The sequence below is a fragment of the Cajanus cajan genome, chromosome 8 (genome assembly GCF_000230855.2).
Source record: "Cajanus cajan strain Asha chromosome 8, NIPB_CcT2T_4, whole genome shotgun sequence".
Classification (NCBI taxonomy): Eukaryota; Viridiplantae; Streptophyta; class Magnoliopsida; order Fabales; family Fabaceae; genus Cajanus; species Cajanus cajan.
In genome coordinates this window covers 7,843,159-7,869,100 of record NC_138524.1, presented here as the reverse complement: position 1 = coordinate 7,869,100, position 25,942 = coordinate 7,843,159, and the positions used below count along the sequence as shown (strand labels likewise).

Here is a 25,942-nt window from a genome sequence, read left to right as displayed (position 1 = left end):
CCTGATCCCTGTTTTGCCTGTAGCCAAGTTCCAATCCATTTATACTAACTCCCAAAATTGTTGAATTTATTAGTACAATATTACGCTGGATTTGTATCAAAGACTCTTCTCTATCTTCTGATCCATGTTATTGAATTTCATTAAAAAAATATTTTGCACCTGTTAAGGATTTTGGAATCCCAACATTGCTACGACAATTGCATTTATATCAATTACACTTATTCCCAATTTTTCATAAGAATAGTAGAGACATTCTTTCTGATGCTCTTTTACTAACACTCATTCTATTATTATATAAAAATTCATTAAAACTTTGTATTTTGCATCTTATAGATATACAAAATTGCAGGAACTCCTTGCTGTTTTTCAGGGATCCTCTGCAATTGTCATTCCCTTTCTCCAACTACATTACTTTTACAAAAGATGTGTCCATTATCATGTGAATATGATAGTTATCAAATGTCATGTATCTCAGATGTCATTATCAGCAATGATGCCAAGTTGCCAATAATAATTAGATAACAAATCCCCATTCTCCATGAGATGGGATATACCCTCCACAACACAACTACAAATTTCACAAAACATTTCACCAACCAATCATTTCCTTGGCTTCTATTAGTCTATTTAGAACCCCAATCCTCCAAACTTCGAACACGAATTGTACTAAGCGTTCCAACCATTCACATTCTTTCAGAAGCATCAAAGCCATCAACAGGTTGGACTTAACAGGAAGATGAAACAAGAAACACTTTTCTCCTTCTCACTCTTCCCTCAGGCTTGACATGACAACCATGCATTTTAGAACATCTTAAGTAATAATTTCAACCTTCCGATACGAATTCAAGTTAAATTGAGTTGAAATTATAGTAATAATTCCTGATAAAACAAAAGCAGATATCTAAAATAACTTTGCAATTTCTAAATTCTTTTTGTTAAGATTTTAAACTTATTTATGTCCTGTGGAGATTTACCCAAACCATATATTTAGTGCTAATAAAGATTTGCAAAAAAAATTAGAACACAAATTTTGGGACGATAAAGAGTTGTTACTTTTTATTTTAAAATTAAAATGTAATTTTTGAGATGTGTATATATGAAAAAAAAAATAAGTAAAAAAATTTGTGTACAATTTCACATATAATGTCGACTTTTTGACATACGAATAATGAAACTATAAATGTATGCATGTTCTTAAATTAAAAAGACAATGAATTTCTGTGTAAAAAAATTACTTCACATAATTTATTTACGTTTTCTTTCTACTCCATAAAATACTAAATCATTTTAAGAAAAGAGATAGAAAAAGAGAAATAAAAAAAAAACAGAAAGACTTTTTTTTTTCCTTTTTCAATAAGTATATGCATGTGTGTATAAAAAAAGATAATGTAAAAAAAATTCAAATTTAGCTTTAATATCCGAAGGATTTTTAGCTTTTTCTGTTATACTTTCTTGTATAAAGATCCATTGTGCGTGAAATATCATAATTATCTTAAAATTATTTATCTTTACATTCTTAACAATGACATCATTCATTTAACAAGAGTGAATCTATATCCAAATTGAGAACTTTATGCGAGGTAAAATGTCTTGTTTCCATTTGTGCTAAAAGAATGTTGTGATGTCTTTATTCTTTTATATTATTCATGGACAAAATGAAAGATCAAAACTTTTAATGTGAAAATTTCATGTTTCAATTTATCCTCAAAGTCTAAACTTAAACTTAAAACGATTCAATATGAAGAACAAAAATTAAAGCTTAAAAGTATTTTTGAATTATTTCCACTAACATGTATCAGGATCATAGTTTTTTATTCCAAATTCCTCTTTATGGACTATACAATTCATATAATTTGTTATTAATCCATTGAGATTTTAGGGAGCTAATATGGTAAAAGGAAAAATCAACCTTGTTATTTTTTAGGGGTCCTCTGTAGCCTCTCTACATTGTCATTCCCCTTCTCCAACTACACTACACACGTTATTTCATTCTCAGCTCACCATACCAAACTCAATATGCACCCCAATTTATGTTACCTAAAGCATTAGTTTGGCAAATATGGCAAAAATAATAAGATAAAAGATCTTGTTCACCGTGACAGATGATGGGATATGCCCTCACACAACAGACCTTACAAATTTCACAGCCATAACATGTCACCAACCTATTGTTTCCCTGTTCTGTAATCTATATAACCCCACTCCTTCTCACATCCCACAAATCAAACACAAATTGCAAGAACCATTCTTCACATTTATTCTTCCAGAATCATCAAATTACAGCCATCTACAAGCTTGACTTGGCAACTGGAAGATGAAACAAGCAACCCTTTTCTCCTTCTCACTCTTGCTACTATTTTCCTCCACCACCTTGGCAATTTCACCAGCAGCAGCCCCTAAAGCCCCAGCAAAAACACCCCCTACCCCAAAGGCAGCAGCACCATCACCAAAACCATTAGTCCCAACATTACCTCAGTCTCCAGACTCTCCAGACTCGGTCCCAGATGACATCACCAGAATCCTCAAAAAGGCCAAAACGTTCTCAGTCCTAATCCGGCTCCTCAAAACCACTGAAATCATGAACAACATAAACTCACAGCTCATTACAGCCAAGAGTGGAGGCATAACCATCCTTGCACCAGATGATTCTGCCTTTTCCAACCTCAAAGCTGGCTTCCTCAACTCCCTAAACGAAGGCCAAAAAATTGAACTTGTGCAGTTCCACATCTTGCCCGAGTTTGTGTCCAGCTCAAACTTCGATTCTCTTAGCAACCCTGTGCAGACAGTGGCTGGCAAAGACCCTGCAAGGCTTCCACTGAACGTGAATGCGTTAGGCAACAGTGTCAACATTTCAACTGGGGTTGTCAATGCCACAGTTCTCGGGGTAGTCTACTCGGATAATAAACTTGGCATTTATCATGTGGACAAGGTACTTCTTCCTCTAGATTTCTTTCTAACCAATAAGGCTCCAGCTTTGGCTCCAACAACTCTTGCAAAGGCTCCCAAAGCTGCTAAGGATAACTCTTCTGAGGACGATCAAGATGATACAAATCAGGATCAGAATAAATCTGGGGCACTAAGTTTGGTTAGCTTTCGGGGAACAAAGTTGATGTCTCTCGGGATAGCTCTGGTGGCAATGACAACTATGTGGAGTTGAGCCATTTGGCAGCTGCGTTTTCATTTTATTTTTCTTATTTTGTGTCCTTTTTGCTGCTTTTTATTTTTGTTTAAATTTTGCTGATTTTGTGGTTTCTTCTGTATTGGTGTTAAATGTTAATGGAAAGGGCAAGAATCCTTGAAAAGAATGATTAACGATAACATTGATAACTCTTGAGATTTGGTAAAATTGCAAATTACATGTTTTTTTCCCTATAATAATTCCTTAATTATTTAAAAAACATTTTCTAACACTTTTCAGACATTACACAAAAGGGTGGTTAGTGTAAACAATATGCATAAAAAAAGGGCCCTATGATTGTTTTGTTCTTTACATTATGGTTAATATGAAAGGACAGGAACCAAGAATGAATTGATATTTCACAACTCGTAACCTGACGTCCTGACCCCTTAGCTACGGTGAGATTGATACAAAATATTTAAACTGTGTGTGTATGTTTTACACCTATGAAATATAGGTACTCCAAAATTCATGTATGGTATTTCAAAATTTATGTTGGACACATATGGGGTACCCACTATACACATTAGTTACTCGTCCAAAAACATTTTTCAAAAAAAATTATATATACACAAATAGGTACTTAATTTGGATTCACATGACTACTTTTTTGATATATATTAGATCCCAAAATAAAATGTTAGATATTAGGAGAGATGAATGAGATTCATTTGAAAAGGTCGATGTTCTTTAAGTTAGTACTTTTTCTTGATAAACCATAATTAAAAGTAATTATTTTCACAAATATAATAAGGGTTACTTTGTAATATATTACAATTAAAATATGATATCATAATTCAAGTGTGATATTATAATTGGCTTTTTGACTAAAGTGGGGTCGTTGACCAACTTATTTACGTAAATGGGGCTTTTTTGAAAGTATTTACGCCTTTGGGACTGTTTACAACGGTGTCGTTATGGCCCATAGCGACACCCATGCCACGTAAAATTTTTAAACTCTAGGGAAGCCATGAAAGCCATATTGATAATGTCGCTATAGTCCATAGCGACACAAAACGGCTTCAATGAAGTCGCTATAGCCTACAACGCCCCATTTTTAATATTAAAAAAATATAAAAAAATAAGTAAATAATTTTTTTGAAAAAAATACGAATTTGTAAAAGTGGCGCTATGGCCTATAACGACACATACAGTGTCGCTATAGACCATAGCGCCACTTTTAATTATTTACTTAATTTATTTTTTCCACTTTTTAATTTATTTTATGAATTTTATATAAATCTATATTTATATATTTATCTTTTCTGTATTTTCTTTATTAAAAGGAAAAAATAATTAAAAGGAAAAAAATATTTAAAAATAAAATGGAATAAAATAGAAATTTAAAAATAAAACTTGAAAAAAGCTAATAATATAAATAAGAATAAAAGAAAATAAAATAAATAATTTATTGAAATTAAATAAATTTTTATAATAATAGAAATATAAAATTAATATTTTAAATAAATTAATAATATAAAATTTGAAAAGAAAAGAAAAAAAAAATAAGTCGCTATGGCTTATAGCGAATTTTCGGCACTATAGGCCATAGCGACTCGTGCTCTTTCGTGCTCGTTATCATCACACAATAACGGTCACACACTGAGCTTTCACCCAACTTATCTTAAATCACCTGAAAATTCCTATTCCTTTTATCCTCATTATCATCACACAGAACCGTATTCCCTCACTGGAAACCAAATTAAAGGACATGATCTATTGGTTATTCACGAATATTCTACTTCTCTTTGTAATATTCTTATATCTTGCTTATATCCGCAGCTTTTGAATAAGGGGAAATTAAGGAACCAAATAAGGGGAAATTAAAAAAAAAAAACAAATAAACTAGTGGCGCTATGACCTATAGCGACACAGTGTCGCTATAGGCCATAGCGCCACTCTTATAAATAATTAAAATACATATTTTAAAATTACATTTTTAAACAACTTATTTTTATTTTTATAAATATATAATAAATAACTCAGTTTATTATTTTTAAGTTACATTTAAATTATTTTTCTTTTTTTCTTTTTTTTTTCTTACATGGTGTCGCTATGGGTTACATCATTTCTGTTGGTCCATCAACTGTGGTGGCCCAGCCCATAGCGACACTGATGTGGCTCAGTCCAACTCATTTTGAGCAAAAAAAAAAAATTGCCACGTGGCATGGTGTCGCTATGGGCCATAGCGACACCGTTGTAAACAGCCCCAAAGGCGTAAATACTTTCAAAAGAGCCCCATTTACGTAAATAAGTTGGTCAACGACCCCACTTTGGTCAAAAAGCCTGTATATTTTAAGTGTTATAATTTTAATTGTTGATATTATAGTTAAAGTGTCTTATTATTTGTAAATTATTTTTATCATTTATATAATTTACTTGCATTATATAATTAAAAATATATCTTTTAAATTACATTAACGTACCCATATCTTAAATTTTTGAAAAATAGCATATCCTATACCTATAACCATATCCTTAGAATACACAGCTATCAGGTTAACGGAAGAAAAGCAATTGAGATATTTGAAAAAGCTTTACCACTTAGCAGGTCCTCTCGCTCCAGTTGGATGTATAGAGTGCAATGTAGAGATCATGCATTATTACTCTGGCACTCATGGAACCAATGAGGATATGATTCTAAAGAGAAAAAATGATGAAGAAATATTACATATTTGAAATAAAGTCAAAATTAGAAGAAATCGGAAATCTGGCCTCCTATTTGCTGTGGATAGGATTAAAAAAGAGGGTATAATCATGAATGAGTTCGCTTGTGAAGGTAATCTCATTAGAGGTAGATATCACGTGAGTTAAATTTAGCGGGTCGATTCATTAATTTTGGTGGATTGGATTGAACAAATAATTTTATAAATTTACTTAAAATATAGAACTTTAAATCAATTTTATAAATAATAATAAAATATAGATTGAAGTGATATTATTAAAATATTTCAATTAAAATTTTCTTTTTTTTTTTAAAAAATTGGATAGATTGAAGGTGAGTCAACCCATCATTTTTAACTCATTAATTTATTAAAGTGAGTTAATCTACCAACTCACTCCTAAATGGGATGGCTAGTATTTTTTAACCAATTTTCTTTGGTGAGTTAACATGCATTGTTCTACTTTAAGTGGGTTGACTCAATTTGTAACCCCTACTTAGAGGTGGTTTGATGTCTATTGCTATCCTTTTGTTTCAAGTCCTTGTAGGATAACTTCATGCTCGCTTCAATTGTTCTAATAAAGGTTAAGGTTGCATCTAGTCCAATGTAGTTAGTTAAGTTATAGCGGTTACTAAAAATTATTTTTATTTACGTATCATATGTTCAACCTTAAATCCTAAATCGTACATCCTAAATCTTAAATATTAATCTCTAAATCTTAAATCCTAAATTATAAGTTCTAAACCATAATCTTAAACCCTAAACCAATATCCATGTAGTTGATGTGAAACTTTAATTATTAGAAACAATTAGAGATGAGAAAAACATATACTTTTTATGTGACATTTTTTAACTTGATGTAAGACTTTGATTTAGAAACAATTGTAAAGGATAATATTGAGATAAAAAATGTTACTTATTTATAATAATAATTTTCAAAAAAAAATGTTGCAAAATATGTAACATTTTTTTTTACTTTATATGATTGATTTTAGAAACAATTAAAAAGAATAATATTAAAATAAAAAAATGTTACTTTATCTATAATAATATTTTTTTAAAAAAGATATTATAAATTAAAAAATCTATTTATTTAATTTATAGATAAATATTGTAAAAGAAGTAAAATAAAGTAGTTTACACACCAAATCAACCAAATCAAACTAAGATCGACCTAAACACATACACAGAGGCCAATAACTTAGTCACGATGAAGTCAACTTAATCACATTAATATTATCTTATCATGCCTTGTACAATCAATAAGGTAATCCAAGCATAATACTATGCATTACGTAATGCATTCCATAATAATGACTTGTCAATATAAGATAATAGCTTTCTCTCTCTTACCTTTCACAATAATCACTGGAAATAAGGTCCCATAGCATAAGTTAAGTATGCTCTCTATTACTCTTATTGTTACTCTACAGAATTCTTAGTGACTTGAACGTTGAATCACTTATAAATGGTTTCCACTATCGCACACCCAATGCTTGGACGCTACCATGTTGGGGTCAACATTAGAGGCTTCCTCGTGTTTACTATATGGATACCACCTAAATGAGTGAGGAAATTATACGAAATATTGTAGAATATATGAGAGGTGAAACTATATTAAACAAATTTAAAATAATAAATATTCACTAAAATGTCGTCATATTTGTAAATGTAAGAAAGTGAAACACGTTAAATAAATTTATACGAAGTATTATCTTTTCTATTTTTTTATGACGTCTCTTTTTATGTGTTCTCTTAATGTATAATGAGGAATTTTTGTTACCATATATCCTTTCCCACGAAATCTTTCTCCCCTGGGGATCTTAATAAATCTTGTCATATCATTTTTCTCAGACGTTAATACTTGTATTTATACAAAGTCACCTTTCAAATTACATTTTCGATCGTATATGCATGCATCCAATTGATATAAATGATAATAGCCTCTGACGTGAAAGGTTAATATAGTTAATTCCATGTTCACATGTTAATGTACCCGCCAATACTTATCATTTTCCCTCCCAACTCAATTTTCCTCTCTAGCTGTGGCTGTACACCCATGCTAGCCAAAGGGAATTCTTTTTTAAGGAAAAAGGAGTAAAACTTCATTTTTCTAGCTAAAGCCATATATATGTACCCATCATTCTACCCAATAATAATTAGATAAAAGATCCTTGTTCTTCATGCAGAGATGTGATATACCCTCACACAACCATAACATTTCACCAACCTATCATTTCCTTGGCCTCTCTAGTATATATAACCCCTCTCCTTCATACATTTCACACGACAAACACAAATTCATTCTTCCACAATCATCAAAGCCATTTTGGCAACTGGAAGATGAAACAAGCAACCCTTTTCTCCTTCTTCTCACTCTTGCTACTCCTTTCATCCACCACCTTGGCAATTTCACCCGCAGCAGCCCCTAAAGCCCCAGCAAAAACACCCCCTACCCCAAAGGCAGCAGCACCATCACCAAAACCATTAGTCCCAACATTACCTCAGTCTCCAGACTCTCCAGACTCAGTCCCAGATGACATCACCAGAATCCTCAAAAAGGCCAAAACGTTCTCAGTCCTAATCCGGCTCCTCAAAACCACCGAAATCATGAACAACATAAACTCACAGCTCATAACAGCCAAGAGTGGTGGCATAACCATCCTTGCACCAGATGATTCTGCTTTTTCCAACCTCAAAGCAGGCTTCCTCAACTCTTTAAACGAAGGCCAGAAAATAGAACTTGTGCAGTTCCACATATTGCCAGAATTTGTGTCCAGCTCTAACTTCGATTCTCTAAGCAACCCTGTGCAGACAGTGGCTGGCAAAGACCCTGCAAGGCTTCCACTGAACGTGAATGCATTAGGTAACAGTGTCAACATTTCAACTGGGGTTGTCAATGCCACAGTTCTGGGGGTAGTCTACTCGGATAATAAACTTGGCATATATCACGTGGACAAGGTCCTTCTTCCTCTAGATTTCTTTCTAACCAATAAGGCTCCAGCTTTGGCTCCTACAGCTCTTGCAAAGGCTCCCAAAGCTGCTAAGGACAACTCTTCTGAAGAGGATCAAGAAGAAGCAAAGCAGGACCAGAACAAATCTGGGGCAGTGAGTTTGGTTAGCATTCGTGGAACAATGTTGTTGTCGCTTGGCATGGCTTTGGTGGCATTGGCAACCATGTGGAGTTGATCCATTTGACAGAAGCACTTTCAGTTTAATTTCTTTGTCAGACACTTGGCTGTTAATTTTTCTTTCTTTTTGTTCAAGTTTTGCCATCTGTTTCTGGTTTCTCGTGTACTGGTGTTATTATGAAAAGGACGTGAAAACTTTCAATGATTAAGATTATGCTGTTTTCTTGTTTAAAACAAAAGGTTGGAGTTGAGTGGAGTTATTGGAATATTAGAAATTAAACTTCAACTCGAATAGTCTAGGTAAAACTCTAATATATTAGAATTAGAGAGCAGCACTAATTGCACACAAAAATTTTACTTAAATTTTGTCCTATTAGAAAATCATGTACTCTGAATGTGCTACATGGAGTTCAATGGGCTTCTAAAATTGAAAAGGTGGATTAATTAGAGTTTTTACTTCTTTTTTTTTATTTTAATTTTTTTATATAATAACGGCAACGACATTAGAATTTATTGTGTACATATATGTGGGTTCGGGAGAAATATTTAACATAGAAAAACAAGAACAAATGCAATAAAGAAGAAACCGGGAAAATGATAGATAAAGAAGAAAGGGTCCAATAGGACAGATTTTGCATTTGCAATACACCTACTTGAAACTTGAAGAGAGGGAATGACTTATTGTTTGTGCACACAGGTATGGATTATTTTAATAGAAAAAAAATAAAAACTAATGATGAAATCCCACCACCAAGGATCATTTTAAATAACATCAGGGAGATCTCACCTATGATCAGTAGCCTAAAACAGCATACAACTTCATTACTAGTTGTAAGGAAAATTCTGATACCATATTATATCATTCAAACAATTACTCATACATTTTTTTAATTTTTTTTTCAATTTATATTACTGTCTAACTCTATATATATTTAAATAGGATATTACACTGTACTTATAATAAATTTTCACATCATTTTTTCTATTTATTTCTTTTCCTTACATAACTTGCTTTTGTAACACATTTGTCTCATCCCATCTCTCTCAAATAATAAGAATTATTGTGAAAATTTTGTATGTTACTAACATGTATCTTTTAAATAAAAGATATAAAAAATTATTAATTTAAGTGATTTAATATTTATATTCTTTATTTAAGTATCATGGTTCAATCTCTAACTTAGATATAGAATTGCATTTGAAATATTACTTTATTTTATAAGAACTAGTTCGATGAAAAAAAAAATTATACATCCTTATAACTATGGTCAATCATACAATTATAAAAAAAATTAGAAATGAATTTATATAATAACTTATAATTATTTTATTAGGTTTAAACATATTAATTTTACCTTTTAGTATATGTACTTAAAAATATTTCATTTTAATCTCTATAAAATTTATTTTTAACCCTTATTCTCTATTGTTGTAGAGACTATTGGATAAAATTCATTATTTAAAGAATATTTAAACATTTTAACTATCTGCTAAGAAAACTTATCAATATATCATTTTGTGGAAAAATGTAGAAGAATCTAAAAATCATATTTTATAACTTACATGAAGACACCCACAAATTACATAACCATTGCTACCTGAATCCAAATCCACTGGAAAACGATTTATTTTGAGCTAAAAAGGGATGTATTTGACAGAGATTCTAATTGAAAGCAACACATCCATGATCATTCTCCAACTCCTTTATTTGGCCACATTCATTTCAGCTATCACTTTTTCCAACGTTTCAATCTTAAATGACGCGCCACCACAATGATCCTTGTCGGATAATGAGAGTATGTCTCACAGCACATTCAGGATCTAAATCTAATTCCTGTATTTGCATTGCTTACATCCTATCCAGCAGTACTGCGCCTCACCCTATTTTTCATGTCCCTTTCAAGCAAGAACTCATTGTTCTATCACGCTAATATCATATATATCCGTATGTCTCTATCATCAATGATCCAACACCATAATCTCATAGCCAAATACGTTCACAAATCACAATTAAAGGTTGTATAACACAGCCTTTCACCTACCTGTCATTCTTCCAGCCTCAATAAAAACCCTACTACGGCATGTCATCAAAGCATCAAGTGCTCATTGCAATCGCAATTCCTATCATTTGCAATTCTTTCCAATATCATCTAAACCTTCATTTACAAAAACCAACACAATGTTGAGGAACCAATTTGTCTTGTCTTGCTCACTAGCATTGATAGTTTCATTTTTATACTCCACCACCACCACTTTTGCACAATTATCACCAGCTTCTACCCCTCAAAAACCACCCCAACCTAGCCCTACCCCACCAGTTGAGGCTCCCAAACAACCATTGGTTCCTTCATTGCCACAATCACCAAGTGATTCCACCCCTGACACTGCAGCAGCAGTTGATATAGTTGGAATCTTGAGGAAGGCTAAGTCATTTAACATCCTAATCCGTCTCATGAAAACCACCCAATTGATCAATCAACTCAATGCACAACTCCTCACTACTAAGTCAGGTGGCATCACCATTCTTGCACCTGATGACAGTGCCTTCTCAGAACTCAAAGCCGGCTTCCTCAACTCTCTTTCTGATGGACAAAAACTTGAACTCTTACAGTTTCACGTTATTTCAGAGTATGTATCTAGCTCTAATTTTGATACTCTCACAAATCCCGTGAGAACACTTGCAGGAGCTAAGCCTGGAAAAGTGGAACTAAATGTGATAAGCTATGGTGGAAGTGTGAACATATCAACGGGTGAGGTTAATACAACCATTACTGGCATTATATACACAGATAAGCATCTTGCTATATATAAGGTGGGAAAGGTGCTTCTTCCAATGGACTTCTTTGCTGTTGCTAAGGCACCTGCCAAGGGTCCCTCATTGGCTCCAGAACCTTCAAGTGATGCGGCAAAGGCGCCCAAAGCTGATAAGGACGAGTCATCATCTTCGGATTCGTCACAGGTTAAACCCACTGAACAGAACTCTGGCACCACCAAGATCAGTGTGTACGGAATGTGGGTGTCACTTGGACTTGCATTGGTGGCAGCAACGATGCAAACTTGATGGAGAGGGTGGATTTTGCAGCTTTGAAATTCTTTAAAACATGCAGAATTGTTTCTTTGTGTGTGGTTGTCTTGTTTTGGACTTGGTGTGTGTTAGCCTAAGAAGCGTACTCTGAAGTACGTAAAAGGTTTGCATGATTGTGGTGCTTTCTATTTCCATAAGATATATAGAGCTACTGATATACTGGCGACTTCAGATGAACTGGCACTATAAATGGACATATTGAATGAACTAGTCTTCACTCTTCACATATTATACGCCTTTTGATGCATTAATCAATTCAAATAAAATAGAAGAACAAATAACTGATCAAGTGTGAAGGTATTATATATTTCATGCCAAATCAACCTCTGTACCCTCTTTTTATATCCAATATACACCACAAGCTAAAGTAATTCATCAATGAGGTGGGAGTCTTTATATGTAGTCGAAAAAAATGAACTATATATATGCATTAATTTCACCAAGAAGGGATAATTGTAGGCTTGTAGTGGATTCGACTATATTTGGGTTGAGTTCGATTCTATGACAGCATGCAGTTGAGTTGATCAATGATGGCTGCAAGTACACCCCCATAATTAGAGAGTGAAAATAATATCCTTTTTATCAATTAGGTCGTTTAAAAGAGTATAAAAGCTTGATTTTCAAAGGTAAAAATAAAAAGAATATTTTAATTAAAATTTTTTTTTTAATGTATATCCAAGAGTTCCCTTTGGAGAAAATCTGTGATGGCTTGTACCAATTGACCCTTCTCCATGGATTTTTTTTTTCAAATTTGAACTACTTAAGACGTTAAGAGTATATCCCCAAAATACAACTTAAATAAATAAGAATGCAGGGTTGAATATGAGCTCCGAAAGTGTAGAAGGTATATAAATATCCACCGAAATTAATTTTTTTTTTTTATGCATTACATATTAACTCATAATAAATTATATTCATATTTTAAAGTATAAAATAAAGACACAAAACAAATTAATTAATTTTGGTTAAAATGCAATTTTTATTCAGCTTTATTTTATATACATATTCTTATTAACATAGTTTCAAAATGGCTTTCATAGTGATATAAATTTAGCGTAATGTATAAATATTTATAAATTCCGAATCTAATTTTCCTTTTCTATTTGATTAGGACCACGTGTATTCACGCAATAAGTAATTATTTTGATCAAGTAAGGTAGAACTAACTTAACATTTTTTTATTAAAATATATTTTTGTTTTACTTTAAATTTAAATATATTAATGTATAAATCATTTAATTAAATATAATATATAAATAATTCATGAATGAACTTGTTTCTTACATATAAATATATACATTAAATTTTATTTTAATATTTTTATCTTTTAAATTTGACTTAATTTAATCTTTTCTAGAAACATGATTTTGAATTTCTTACTGATTCAATGTGAGTGGCTCTTTTGAGTATGATCAAAGTGGGCATTGGCTAGAGTCCCATCTTCAAATTGGGACACCAAATTTATTTTTAGTCTAAATAAATATAAATATAAATTTTTATATTTATAAAAATAAATTAATTAATTGAAACATGATGTTTCTATCTCTTAACAAAAATTTATCCATAAATTTTAAAAAAAATTTGATAATATTAAATATATATATAAAGAGAAATTTGTTATAACTTCTTTCATTGTTATAATAATAGTCATCCTGAACTTTCTCTTTTTTCTTTTATATCTATTCTCTTTTATTCTCTCTCTATATATATAATCTTAATTGTGACTTTTATGCTCTTTTAGAATTTCAAAATTAAATTACAAACTTCTATATGTTAGTCACAGTAAACTTGTTTGTGATGTACAATAATTCTTTTTTTCTATTACAACATTGACAATTCAAGGTATAAGGTTTATTGGGTAATATTATTTTATCTCATTACTATTTAATCATTAAATGATTATTTGATCATATATAGATTATAATTTAATTTTTTTATATTTGTCTAATTGTTTGAATTTGAACATATTGTCTAGAAAATAACCTTCTAGTCATCTAAAATGAAAAAGAAAGATAAAAATTGACACTGATTCTTAAAATGGTACTTTTAATATATTTCTTTTTTGTTAAACATCCTATAGTTATTCTTCAAAATGATGTAAAATCTAGATATTCTAGACAGCAAAACTAAAAATTTTGAGAATGGAAAACAACATAAGATTAATGAAAAACCAAATATTTTAGTTAAAAATAATAAAAATAAATATTTTTATCATGATGAAATTGAATGCTTGAAAATAAACATATCCTTGTATTGAATAACATAATTAATATACTTCATTAGACATTTATGATTCAATAAGATGAAATAACCTTAGAAATGATTTACGAAATGAATTATTAAAAAAATGGTCTTAAAAGAGATATGTACATGTCTATTGTAAATGTTCCTAATGATAATTTTAATATCTTAAAAATTTTGCAATAAAAAATACTTAAATAAGTGAGGGCATTAAAAAAAAAATTGTTCGTTCAAAGTCTTAAAAAACTCAAGATCAACTTTGCAATACGTGAAACTTGTATTTACTTATATGAAAATTTTGAAATTCAACTAATATTTGAAAAATAAAATCTTACCATAACCAAGAAAGATATAAAAAAATATTTCAAATTATGTCCTAAAAGTAAAAATAATTATACTTTCAAAAGACTAAATTGACCTACATTTAATAAACAAAGATGTAAATCTTTTTAAAAATAAATCTTAAAAATAAGAAGAAAAAAAATAAATCTTATAATTTAGCATGTATTCTAACTTTATTACCCTGACTTATACGTCAAATAAAAGGTTTATCTATGTCTTTCTTTTATTTTAAAATTTAAAACATTAACACTAAAACATACCTTGGCCAGTCGGCCATAAGTGGAGTGAAGTATTTTTATATTGCAATCTACAGTATTATTCGATTACATTAGGTTAATCTTTACAAAAAAAAAAAGGCTAATCTTCTTCCACCTCCTTTAATTAATAACCAGAACGTTTTGTAATTAATCATTGTCTTACCCTAAAATTAAATATTGAACTGCAACCCGTAGTACGTCAAATTGGTTAAGTCAGTACCCGGTTTGGTTTCTATAAATTTCTTCTTCAGAATACGTCATGAAGCTTGAAAAATATTGAAGCAACCACAACATAAATAAAACTCTTATGTTTATATTTATATCATAAATTCGTAGAGGCAAACAACAAGCTCAGATCCCCTAATTCTCTCTCATAATTGTTCCCTGCCGCATTCACTCCTTTCTCGCAATCACACAACATATCGTTTAACACTTTTGGGTATTAACTGCATGGTAACTAATAGCTCCGTCCGTAAATTCAGATCCTATTCTAGTTTATGATCACAATAAAATCACGAGAACTACTCCAAGAACAAGGGTCATCCACTTTCCATGCGCATTGATTTTCACATTACCAGAGTTCTCGTTTGTGGAATTAATCTGAGATGATTCTGAGGAATCTGGGGATAATGGGTCCTTATCAGGTTTAGGAGCCTTTGCTGAAGGTTGTGGTGCCAATGAGGGTCCCTTTTCTGGTGCCTTGGCCACTACAAAGAAGTCCATTGGAAGAAGCACTTTTCCCACCTTATATATAGCAAGATGCTTATCTGTATATATAATGCCAGTGATGGTTGTGTTAACCTCACCCGTTGAGATGTTTACACTTCCACCGTAACTTACAACATTAAGTTCCACCTTTCCAGGTTTAGCTCCTGCAAGTGTTCTCACAGGGTTTGTTAGGGTATCAAAATTGGAGCTAGATACATACTCTGAAATAACGTGGAACTGTAAAAGCTCGAGTTTTTGTCCATCAGAAAGAGAGTTGAGGAAGCCTGCTTTAAGTTCTGAGAAGGCACTGTCATCAGGTGCAAGAATGGTAATGCCACCAGATTTAGTAGTGAGGAGTTGTGCATTGAGTTGGTTGATCAATTGGGTGGTTTTCATGAGACGAATTAGGATGTTGAATGATTTAGCCTTCCTTAGGATTCCAACAATGTCAACTGCTGCTGCAGTGTCAGGGGTGGAATCACTTGGTGATTGTGGCAATGAAGGAACTAATGCTTGTTTGGGAGCCTCAACTGGTGGGGTAGGGCTAGGTTGGGGTGGTTTTAGAGGGGCAGAACCTGGTGATAATTGTGCAAAAGTGGTGGTGGAGTACAAAAATGAAACTATCAATGCTAGTGAACAAGACAAGACAAATTGGTTCCTCAACATTGTGTTGGCTTTTGTAAATGAAGGTTTAAAGGATTGCAAATGATTGGTTTTGTATTGGGAATGAGCTTGATGCATTGATGAAATGGTGGATATGGGTTTTATAGAGCAAATCTGAGTGTGGGAGAAAATGATAGGTAGGTAAAAGGCTTTTTTAAAAAAACTTGAAATTGCGATATGTGAGCATATATACAGAAAGTTGCTAGTTGGCAAGGATATTGAGGTGTTGCATCAACGATGATGTACCATGCATGGTAGCAATGTGTTTTTGTGATTGAAGGCCACACCAATCTCCCATCTCAATCAATATTTATTTTGTGAATTGAAGTGTTTTTTTTTTTTTTTTTGCTGATACAATTGTAATCAAAGAGTACAAGCTTAAGGTTGTTTTGCAATGAAAATAGGGTGAAAGTAGCGGTTGATGCCTAACAAGCTTAAGCTTTACAACTTTTGGATATACTCGACTAGTAATCAAGTACTTGTTCCAACTAAATATGCACTGTTCGTGTTACTATACTTGCTCTTCATCTTTCTCAACGTGACTAAAGATAATATTTTTTTTAATTACTTTTACATATGAGTTAGCTATTTGAGTGTAAATTAAAGTGTAAAGGACAGTTGGGTTTTTAGCAAAAGGAAATAATGGTTTTTTAATTTTTTCTCCCTCGATGCTAAGCAATTGTTTGAGATATTTTTGGACATTAAATACATGAGATTAGTGATGAGATAAAAATACTATATATAATGATATATTTAATAATGTGTCATATAATACAATTATATGAATATTTTTTATATTTCACCTTAAATAAGTCTCACATCACATTATATTTAAACAATTCATAAATAAGTACCGCACAATTTGCTTCAATAGTATACCTAGTAAACAATTTTTAACAATCCATATTTCTATATATTTTTTTATTTTGTAATTTTATGTGAACTTAAAGTTATAGTTAATTATTTTAAATGAATTTTTAATTTTTAAGCATTTATATCTTATATAAGATAAAAAAAAAATTAAGTTTAAATAGCATGCATTGGTTATAACTCCAAAAAACCAAAAATATCCAAGTAGTAAAGATATTCTGAATGACGGATAAATTTTTTATTTATAATATTAAGTTAGATTTAAACACACATTTTTAAGATAATATTATTAGATTTTTTTTAATAATAATTAATGTTGGATCTATCGTACAACTATGGATGCTCACTTGGAATGTTCATTTCTCATTATTTGAATTAGGACTTTATAAGATTAAGTTAAACTTAAATTTTAATTTCTAAAAATATTGATAACTACAAATTTTGGTGAAGAATGGCTCAAACAAAAATAATGGAATTCGACTTAGGGATTTAGGGTCTATTTAAAAAAAAAAACTCAACTGTGATCTTATTCAATAAATTCTTATAACAAAAACTTATAAATAATTAAAATTAATTAGTTTTTTCATGATATTATTTTGAACTTAAATTTAAATTTAAAATTGTTATTTCATTAATTGTATGTTTTAATTAAAATCTAATTAATATCAATTTTAATAAGATATAATAATAATATGACGGTTGTAATTTTAATTACTATTAAATTGTCAACAATTTAAAATTAATTGACTTTTAATTTTGTGATTAACTGTAGTGAGATATCCCTTTTTCTAAAGAGTATATTGCTATATATTACTCATCTTTCTATAAATACTGAGCACCCATAGGAAATTGGGATGCATTGAACACAACTTTCACTTTTGATTTTCTTGGTCTCAACTCTTTCCCTTGCATAGGAGTGGGGTAAGTCATTTAGAACCGTGTCCATTGTAAGCATCATGAGTTTGGATCAGTTCATGTTGTGACATTGATAACTACTTCACGCCATGTTAGGGCAGAGATGATTACTCCTTCATGTCATTTTTATTAAAAGTAAAAAATTGTAATAACAAAAAAAAATTAAATATAAAACTCTATACATAGTATGTTAATCCCCAACACTAGATCAACCTGATTCAAAAGATACGATATAAGTAAAAAAGAAAAAAAGTAGGAAAAGAAAAATGACTAATGCATAAATATTGACCCAAAATGGCATATTTGAGACTCGGAAATTGGTTGATATATTAGCTAGACAGAAGCTAACACAACAGATAGAGATTTGAATCCAACAAAAGAAAATTATTGTGATGAACTTAATCTATATGATGCAATGCATGCCTCCAACTATGAAAACCAACCAAACAACAAAATGCAACCACATTACATTTACATTCTTCAAATTCGGCTTATAAGGAAGAAGCACGTCAAGTGGCAAAAGCACTTTATCCACCTCATAAATGCCAACTTTCTGATGGATTAATTTATATTTATATTTTGTAAAGATATAATTTTTATTAAATGAGTATAATTAAATTTTGTTCATAAGATCTATATTTATAAAGAAAAGTTATGATACAAAATTAAATATTAATATTATCTTATTTTAAAAACAAGAAAACAAATCCTAAAATAATCAAAACAGATTAATTTTAAATATTTGAAATATAAATAAAATATTATTATCAAAACTAATTTATTTTCTTAAAAATATTTAGGCATATTCTCATCATTCCTCCTTGACTGAATCTTTATTATCTAATTTGAATTTGAATTTCAAAATCTGTCTTTTCTTTTTTTGATTTTTTTTAATTTTTCTTGTGATTTTTGTTGCAATTCTTCGAATCACCTTAGCATTTGTCTCGAACTTCTCCTTTGAAGATGTTTTTCATCATCTTCATTCTCTTTTTGATCATTAAACTTTTTCTAAAGACATACATCTTTGTATTCTTCACTTGTATCTTCATTTATAATTGGTTCTTTCTTCTCCACATTTAAAGCAAAACTTTTGTCTTTCATATAAACATTAAACACTTCTTTGTTGTTTATATCTTTAATCACACAATTTATATATTCAAATAATACTTTATAGCCTTTTTTCAACAATTAATCAACACTCAACAAATTTTGATTAATATCAAGATTTGAACAACTACTATCAATAATTCAAGCTTTTGAAGATTTTTTTTTGTCATAAAGAATGACATTGAAAGTAGTTGTTCTTCTTCTTGTTGATTTTCAACAATGTTACCTTCCACATGAGATTTGCATACATATTTTAAGTATTCTAATTGCCCCCACTTGTTACATTTTGAATCAGGTCTCCACCAATATTTGATCTGTTGTAAATGATTAGTCTTTTTGTAATAAGGACATTGTGGAAAATTTTGAGTGCTATTATTTTGATTGTTCTCTTAAAACAATTCTTTCTTCTTTGTTTTTGCCACCATTGTTGTTTTCCATTAGGCTAAATACATAGCTTCCATAATTCATTCTTGTCTCATAAGTCTTCTTTGTTCTAATACTTGCAATACATGTAACATCTGTGCCAAAGTGAACTTACTCAAATCCTTTTTGTTCTCCAAGACTACTATTGAAGTTTTATATCTTTTAAGTATAGTTGCTAGAATATTTTTAAACAATTTTAGAATCAAGAAATTGTGTTCCTAGTAATTATACATTTCCCCAACATATTCTTCCTTTAGGTAAATCCAAATTATTTTTGCTAATTTGAGAGTCATGATACGACGAAAACATTTTGTGAAATAGAGACAACTTTTAGCCTTTGTCTTCTTGATTTTCCTTTCTTTATGAATTTTTATTTGGGCTATTGTAGGATTGTTTGATAATGCAGAAACATCATAATCTTCTTCCACAACTTTTCAAAGATCTAAAGCCTCTGAATATACTTCCATTCTCACCATCCAAAGATCATAGCTTTCTTCATCAAAGATTGGTAGAAAAATTTGTGAAAAATTTATTTTTGTTTTCATCTCCATAGGTTGTAACCTTGACTCTAGATACTAAAGGTGGGTTATTTTATATTTATATTTAATAAAAATAAATTTTTTAGCAGAGGAGTATAAAACTTTATTCATGAATATCTATTTATAAAAAAAAATTGTGATACAAAATTAAATATTAATATTATCTTATTTTAAAAATAAGAAAACAAATCTTAAAATAATCAATATAAATTAAATTTAAAAATATTTAAAATATAAAAAAAAATTATCAAAATTAATTTATTTTTCTTAAAGATATTTAGACATATATTCTTTTAACACTTTGGTCATGTCCACATGGGAACCACCGTAAGTGGGACGTTCAGTTGCAACCTTTTGGGTGTGTTTCCGGTATTGAGGGAGATGCTGCTGGTGAGTGTTGGGTTAATGCAGTGAAGAACAAGGTTACCATTACAAGTGAGGCTGAGAAAAAGAGAGTCATTTTTGTGTTATAGAAATGAAATGTAAAAATGATTGTTTTGAGACTAATTAATTTGATGTGAGGAAAAAGGCAGAAGCGGCTTGCCTTTTATATTGAGGTTTGGGAGGGAAAGAATCAGAATGATGTGTACAACTAAAAAGTGTCTGTTAGAAAGATAAAGGCTTTGCTCCCAAAACAATTTTCACTTGCCTATCGTGTAAAGTTTGTGCATCAATCACATGATTGGTGGTGAGATGTGAACGTATGCAGCTGTGTTGCTTTCATTTCATAATTCATGGGTTATCTATCACCTTACATCAATTGGATGAATGGATCTATGGAAATCTAACTTGAAATGCGCAAGGTGGCTCTCTGTATACTGGTTGTGTATTCACATCAATAAAAATGATATGGCCAAATTCATAGTCACTGTCTCGATCACTGACAGGCATTTCATTCAGAGGGGAACATGTACTTGGTGAGATACTGAGATCTGCTATATTCTCTCTTCATTGTATGATATCAAACACTAAAAAATTTAACCTTTGTAGTTTGGTCCACACTGCTTATTCTGATGTTTGAAACAGATCTACAAATTGAAGCCTCTTAAAAAAAATTCAATGTTGGAGTTTCATCTCGATGTTATATATTAATATTTAATGTAGATCTCGTTAATATGCATTTATGTATGTTATTAAAGTGAAACACCAACTGTAATTGAAGAACATCACTAAAAGTATTTATGGTAGATACCGAAGTTTTGTCCTTTTGGTATGACCTCCATAATGCTTAATAACTGGAAAAATTGGGACATAGTTTCTAGTAATTTCTTCTTCAGAAGACATGACAAAGCTTGCAAAAATTATTGAAGAAACCATAGATCATAAGCATTACACTTAAATTTATGGAGGGATACAAAAATCTGTCAAATCACAGATCCCCTAATGCGCTCTGATAAATTCACCACTTTAGTATTCACCCCCTTCTCGCAATCACACAATACATCATACTCTTGAACAATATGGTGACTTAACTACTAGCTTAAACGTTGGTAAATTCACAAAAAACTTTTGACTCAAAACATATTTTGGTTTACGATGACAATGCAATCAGGAGAACTAGTCTGAGAACAAGGGACACCCACTTTCCATGCACATTGATTTTCACAGTGTCAAAGTTCTCGGTTGTGGAATTAATCTGAGATGATTCTGAAGAATCTGGGGACATTGACTTCTCCTTATCCGCTTTAGGAGCCTTTGCAGATGGTTTTGGAGCCAAAGAGGGTCCCTTTGCAGGTGCCTTAGCCACTGTAAAGAAGTTCATAGGAAGAAGCACTTTCCCTACCTTGTAAACAGCAAGACAGGATTTGTTAGAGTATCAAAGTTGGTGCTAGATACATAGTCTGAAATAACGTGGAACTGTAAGAGCTCAAGTTTTTATCCATCAGAAAGAGAGTTGAGGAAGCCTGCTTTGAGTTCTGAGAAGGTGCTGTCATCAGGTGTAAGAATGGTAATGCCGCCAGATTTAGTAGTGAGGAGTTGTGCATTGAGTTGGTTGATCAATTGAGTGGTTTTCATAAGGTGGATTAGGATGTTGAATGACTTAGCCTTCCTTAGGATTCCAACAATGTCAAGTACTGCTGCAGTGTCAGGGGTGGAATCACTTGGTGACTGTGGTAATGAAGGAACCAATGCTTGTTTGGGAGACTCAGCTGGTGTGGTAGGGCTAGGTTGAACTGGTTTTACAGGTGCAACAGCTAGTAATAATTGGGCTAAAGTGGTGGTGCAATGCAAAAATGAAACTGGCAGTGCTAGTGAGAAGGACAAGAGAGATTGCTTTTTCATCATTTTTGGTTTTGCTAAATGAAGGTTTAGATGATATTGGAAAGGATTGCAAATGATAGGAATTGTGAATTTTTGATTGCAATGAGCACTTGATGCCTTGAAGATATGCAGGAGTAGGCTTTTATAGAGCAAGTCCAAGAATAGGAAACAATGGTAGGTAGGTGAATTGGTGAAAGGCTTTGTTTTAAAAAAATTAAATTGCGATTTGTGAGCATACGACAGTTGCTAGCTGGCAAGGATATTGAGGTGTTGCATCAACGATGATATAAGGTTGTAAGCATGGACGGAACAGTATGTTATTTTTTTTATGATTGAAGGTCACACACACCATTTCCCATCTCAATCAATTAATTTTGTGAATTGTTGTGCTTTTAGGTGAGACTATTGTTATCAAACAGATCAAGTTTTTTTCCTCCAAAGAAAATAAGGTGAAAGAGTAGCAGTTGAGATGCATAAGGTGTTGCATCTTTTGTAGAAATAATATAGTTGGAGAAAGGGAATAACAATATAAAGAGGAGTCAATGTAAAAATACCAAGGAATTGCTGCAATTGTTTTGTATATCTATAAGATATAATTTAGTAACATGATGGGGTTTTTATCGCAACCTATCACTTGGCAAGTGAACCAAGTTTCGAAGTAGTATTTAAAGATCGTCCTCAGGGATTTGGGTGTTTAGTAATTCTTGCTCTAATGATTTATACGAAATTGATGTTCAAATTGTAGATGAGTGAAAATAGATTAAAACAACAAAATAAAACAAACGTAGTAAGGTCAATGAATAAGAAACAAGGATTGGTTCGGAAGCACTTGCTAACTCATAGATCTTCTTAAAATAAATGCTATTCTAATTCCATTATTTCCACGTTCATTAAGTAATCCAACAAGATTCCTCAAGGTTGAATCCTAAAGTCATTAAGCTCAAAACATGATTCCTCTATGTTTTGAGTTCAACACTTCGCATTAAGAACAAGAACTTGAACAATGTGACTAACCAAATCAAGTCTATCCCTAGAACAAGAATTGATTAGGTGCAAGATTCAGTTCGGGTTTTCAAAAACGTTTTCCAACTGGATTCAAAAACCAAAAATTCATACAACGGGTGATCAAGCCGATATAAGCATTAAGTAAAGAATCATACACAAATAATGAGATTAAAATGCATATATTTAAGAAGGAGAAGAGTTAGTAGTTACATCCAACCAATCCTCAATGAAATTAGCCACTCATGGCCATTACAATTTCTCCAGCAATTTCCATAAGAGATTACAAAGTTGGAAGTGAAAAACCAGAGAATTTGGGTTCCCTCCCTCGTGTGTATGCTACAGCCCCCCAATCAGTGTGTTACTATAAAAAAAACACTTGCCCCCTCCAATTGGTCTCTAGCTGTAGCCTAGTGGATGTCCAGCTGTAGCCTGCATTAGTGGTTCAATTAGTGGTTTTCCACTAATGATTTCCCTTCTTTCCTTGTTTGTTTCTCCTTAACTTGTCTTTCTTTATTTTAGTGCTCATGTGTTTCTTGTTTCTTTCCTTAATTTTTGTCCCCCACTATTTTTCTCCTTAATTTTGGGCCCCACATATGTTCTGTCCAAGGAAAAGTTGGGATTTTTAACCCAAGGCTGCAGCTCTGGAATGGGGGCTGCAGCTCTGGAAGTGTTTCCATACGCACAAGGCTTCAAGGCTGCAGCTCTGGAATGGGGGCTGCAGCTCCAACTCTCTGGAATTGGTCTATATACGCACAAAGCTCCAAGGCTGCAGCTCTGGAATGGGGGCTGCAGCTCCAACTCTCTGGAATTGGTCCATATACGCACAAAGCTCCAAGGCTGCAGCTCTGGAATGGGGGCTGCAGCTCCAACTCTCTGGAACACTTCTTTTTGGTTCATGCTTCATGGCTGCAGCTCTGGTTTTGGGGCTATAGCCTTGGATTTCCAATTTCATCAAAACCTACACAAAAAGGAAATATTTTTAGCCAAAGAAACTACACTCTTGTAACTCCTTAGATTAATCTTAGTTCATCTATTTGGAGGGTCAAACATAACCAAAATTACTTATATCTCATCCAAAATAAGTGCCAAATTAAGCATAAAAATATGCAATTTGAGCACTTATCAACTCCCCCCAACTTACTCATTTGTTTGTCCCCAAACAAAGGTTCCACTATGACTACAAATTGACAACACTTTCTAATTCACAAATTGCTTTTATATCAACAAGAGAATAAGTCATCAATTAATTCACCTTCATTAAATTAATTCCTACTCACTTGAGGTGCCCACATTTTCAAGCATACTTAATCAAAGAATTCACAAAACAAATCACAAACTTGAGCACTATGAATCAGTGATTGAATAAATACTCCTCACTGGTGTATCTCTCCTTGGGTGAGTGTTTCTCTCAACTACACTCATCATTTCTATGAACATAAGCATTGATATCATCTCTCCATTACCACTCTTGAAAAGAAGATGAAGGATCTCAAGGTCTTTTGATGGTTGTAATGGGGCTTGGTTAACAAAGAAATATGATTTTTCTGGTTAAACAAGGTTCAAAGTTCAAACTCTAGAGAGCACAATAAACATAAGCAACAAGACTCAAAATTTATTCACTCTTCAATTTTCAACTCCAACCATATCTCTCGGCCCAATTTCTACCTTCACTTTTCCCATATTTACCCTCACAATCTATTGACTCAATTGCAAGAATCCCACCTCTTTTGAGACTTTTTGTACATTAACTTAGTTTTTTTTTTTTTTTTTTTTTTTTAAACTTTTTATGAAGCTATTTTGAATGGAGTTGTACAGTACAATGATAACATTAGAGATGTAATTCTCACTTTAACACTTCACAACATGGTATTTCTTTTCTTTTTCTTCAACCTTTGACAATTTTCACTCCCCCCAACTTAACCCACAATCATTTTCATCATGCTCTCTAAGGTTTGGTTAGGGTGAGGAATTTATGATTGGTATAGGCTTAAGGGTTGAATAAAGGGTAATGCTCAAATGGGTTTCAAACAAAGATTTTTCTCAAATGAAGGTTAGCTGTTTGGTTCTAGGTTTAACAGATCTTCAACATGAACAACATAATGCCTTGATCTTTTCCAACATTTCTTACAAGAGCAACAATTTCAAGAATCAAACAATGCATACACATATGCTATGATGGTGACTCTCAAACATATAAGTGTATGTATTGGGTGTTCTCACTCACTGGCTTGGCTCAATAAATCCAACCACTGACCTTTCATGTCAAGTTAAAGAGATGCTCATGAATTCTAAGATTATGCATAAATGATAGAGTGCAACCAAAAGATGAGTATTAACAACACTTTTTTTTTTTTTCGGTGAATTTAAAGATGAAAGTTTTCTTCTTGCTGATTTGAAACAACTTGACTTGTCTTTCAAAAAGAACTGAGTGTTTCAATAGTCAGTGATTATTCACAAACTAGTGACTTTCCACAAAAACCCCAAACGTTTATTAGTACTTGACCTAAGCACCACAAGCCAAAACAACACATGCATAATTATAACATCCAACAC

At 31.7% G+C, this 25,942-nt stretch overlaps 4 protein-coding genes and 1 pseudogene across 4 annotated transcripts; 3 read left to right on the top strand and 2 right to left on the bottom strand.

Annotated features, from left to right (window-relative positions):
- Positions 1-2,077: 2,077 nt before the first annotated feature.
- Positions 2,078-3,356, top strand: LOC109799170 (fasciclin-like arabinogalactan protein 11). The gene has a single exon (XM_020359704.3). It carries the CDS (start codon positions 2,315-2,317, stop codon positions 3,155-3,157), a length of 843 nt encoding a protein of 280 aa, XP_020215293.1. The 5' UTR covers positions 2,078-2,314; the 3' UTR covers positions 3,158-3,356.
- A 4,759-nt stretch (positions 3,357-8,115) lies between these two features.
- Positions 8,116-9,181, top strand: LOC109799049 (fasciclin-like arabinogalactan protein 11). The gene has a single exon (XM_020359532.3). The coding sequence runs from the start codon at positions 8,185-8,187 to the stop codon at positions 9,028-9,030; it is 846 nt and encodes a 281-aa protein (XP_020215121.2). The 5' UTR covers positions 8,116-8,184; the 3' UTR covers positions 9,031-9,181.
- A 1,881-nt stretch (positions 9,182-11,062) lies between these two features.
- On the top strand, positions 11,063-12,288 carry LOC109799111 (fasciclin-like arabinogalactan protein 11). The gene has a single exon (XM_020359625.3). The coding sequence runs from the start codon at positions 11,152-11,154 to the stop codon at positions 12,031-12,033; it is 882 nt and encodes a 293-aa protein (XP_020215214.1). The 5' UTR covers positions 11,063-11,151; the 3' UTR covers positions 12,034-12,288.
- A 2,902-nt stretch (positions 12,289-15,190) lies between these two features.
- LOC109799302 (fasciclin-like arabinogalactan protein 11) lies at positions 15,191-16,357 on the bottom strand. The gene has a single exon (XM_020359846.3). The coding sequence runs from the start codon at positions 16,344-16,346 to the stop codon at positions 15,399-15,401; it is 948 nt and encodes a 315-aa protein (XP_020215435.2). The 5' UTR covers positions 16,347-16,357; the 3' UTR covers positions 15,191-15,398.
- A 5,030-nt stretch (positions 16,358-21,387) lies between these two features.
- Positions 21,388-22,940, bottom strand: LOC109798604 (uncharacterized; annotated as a pseudogene).
- Positions 22,941-25,942: the final 3,002 nt, after the last annotated feature.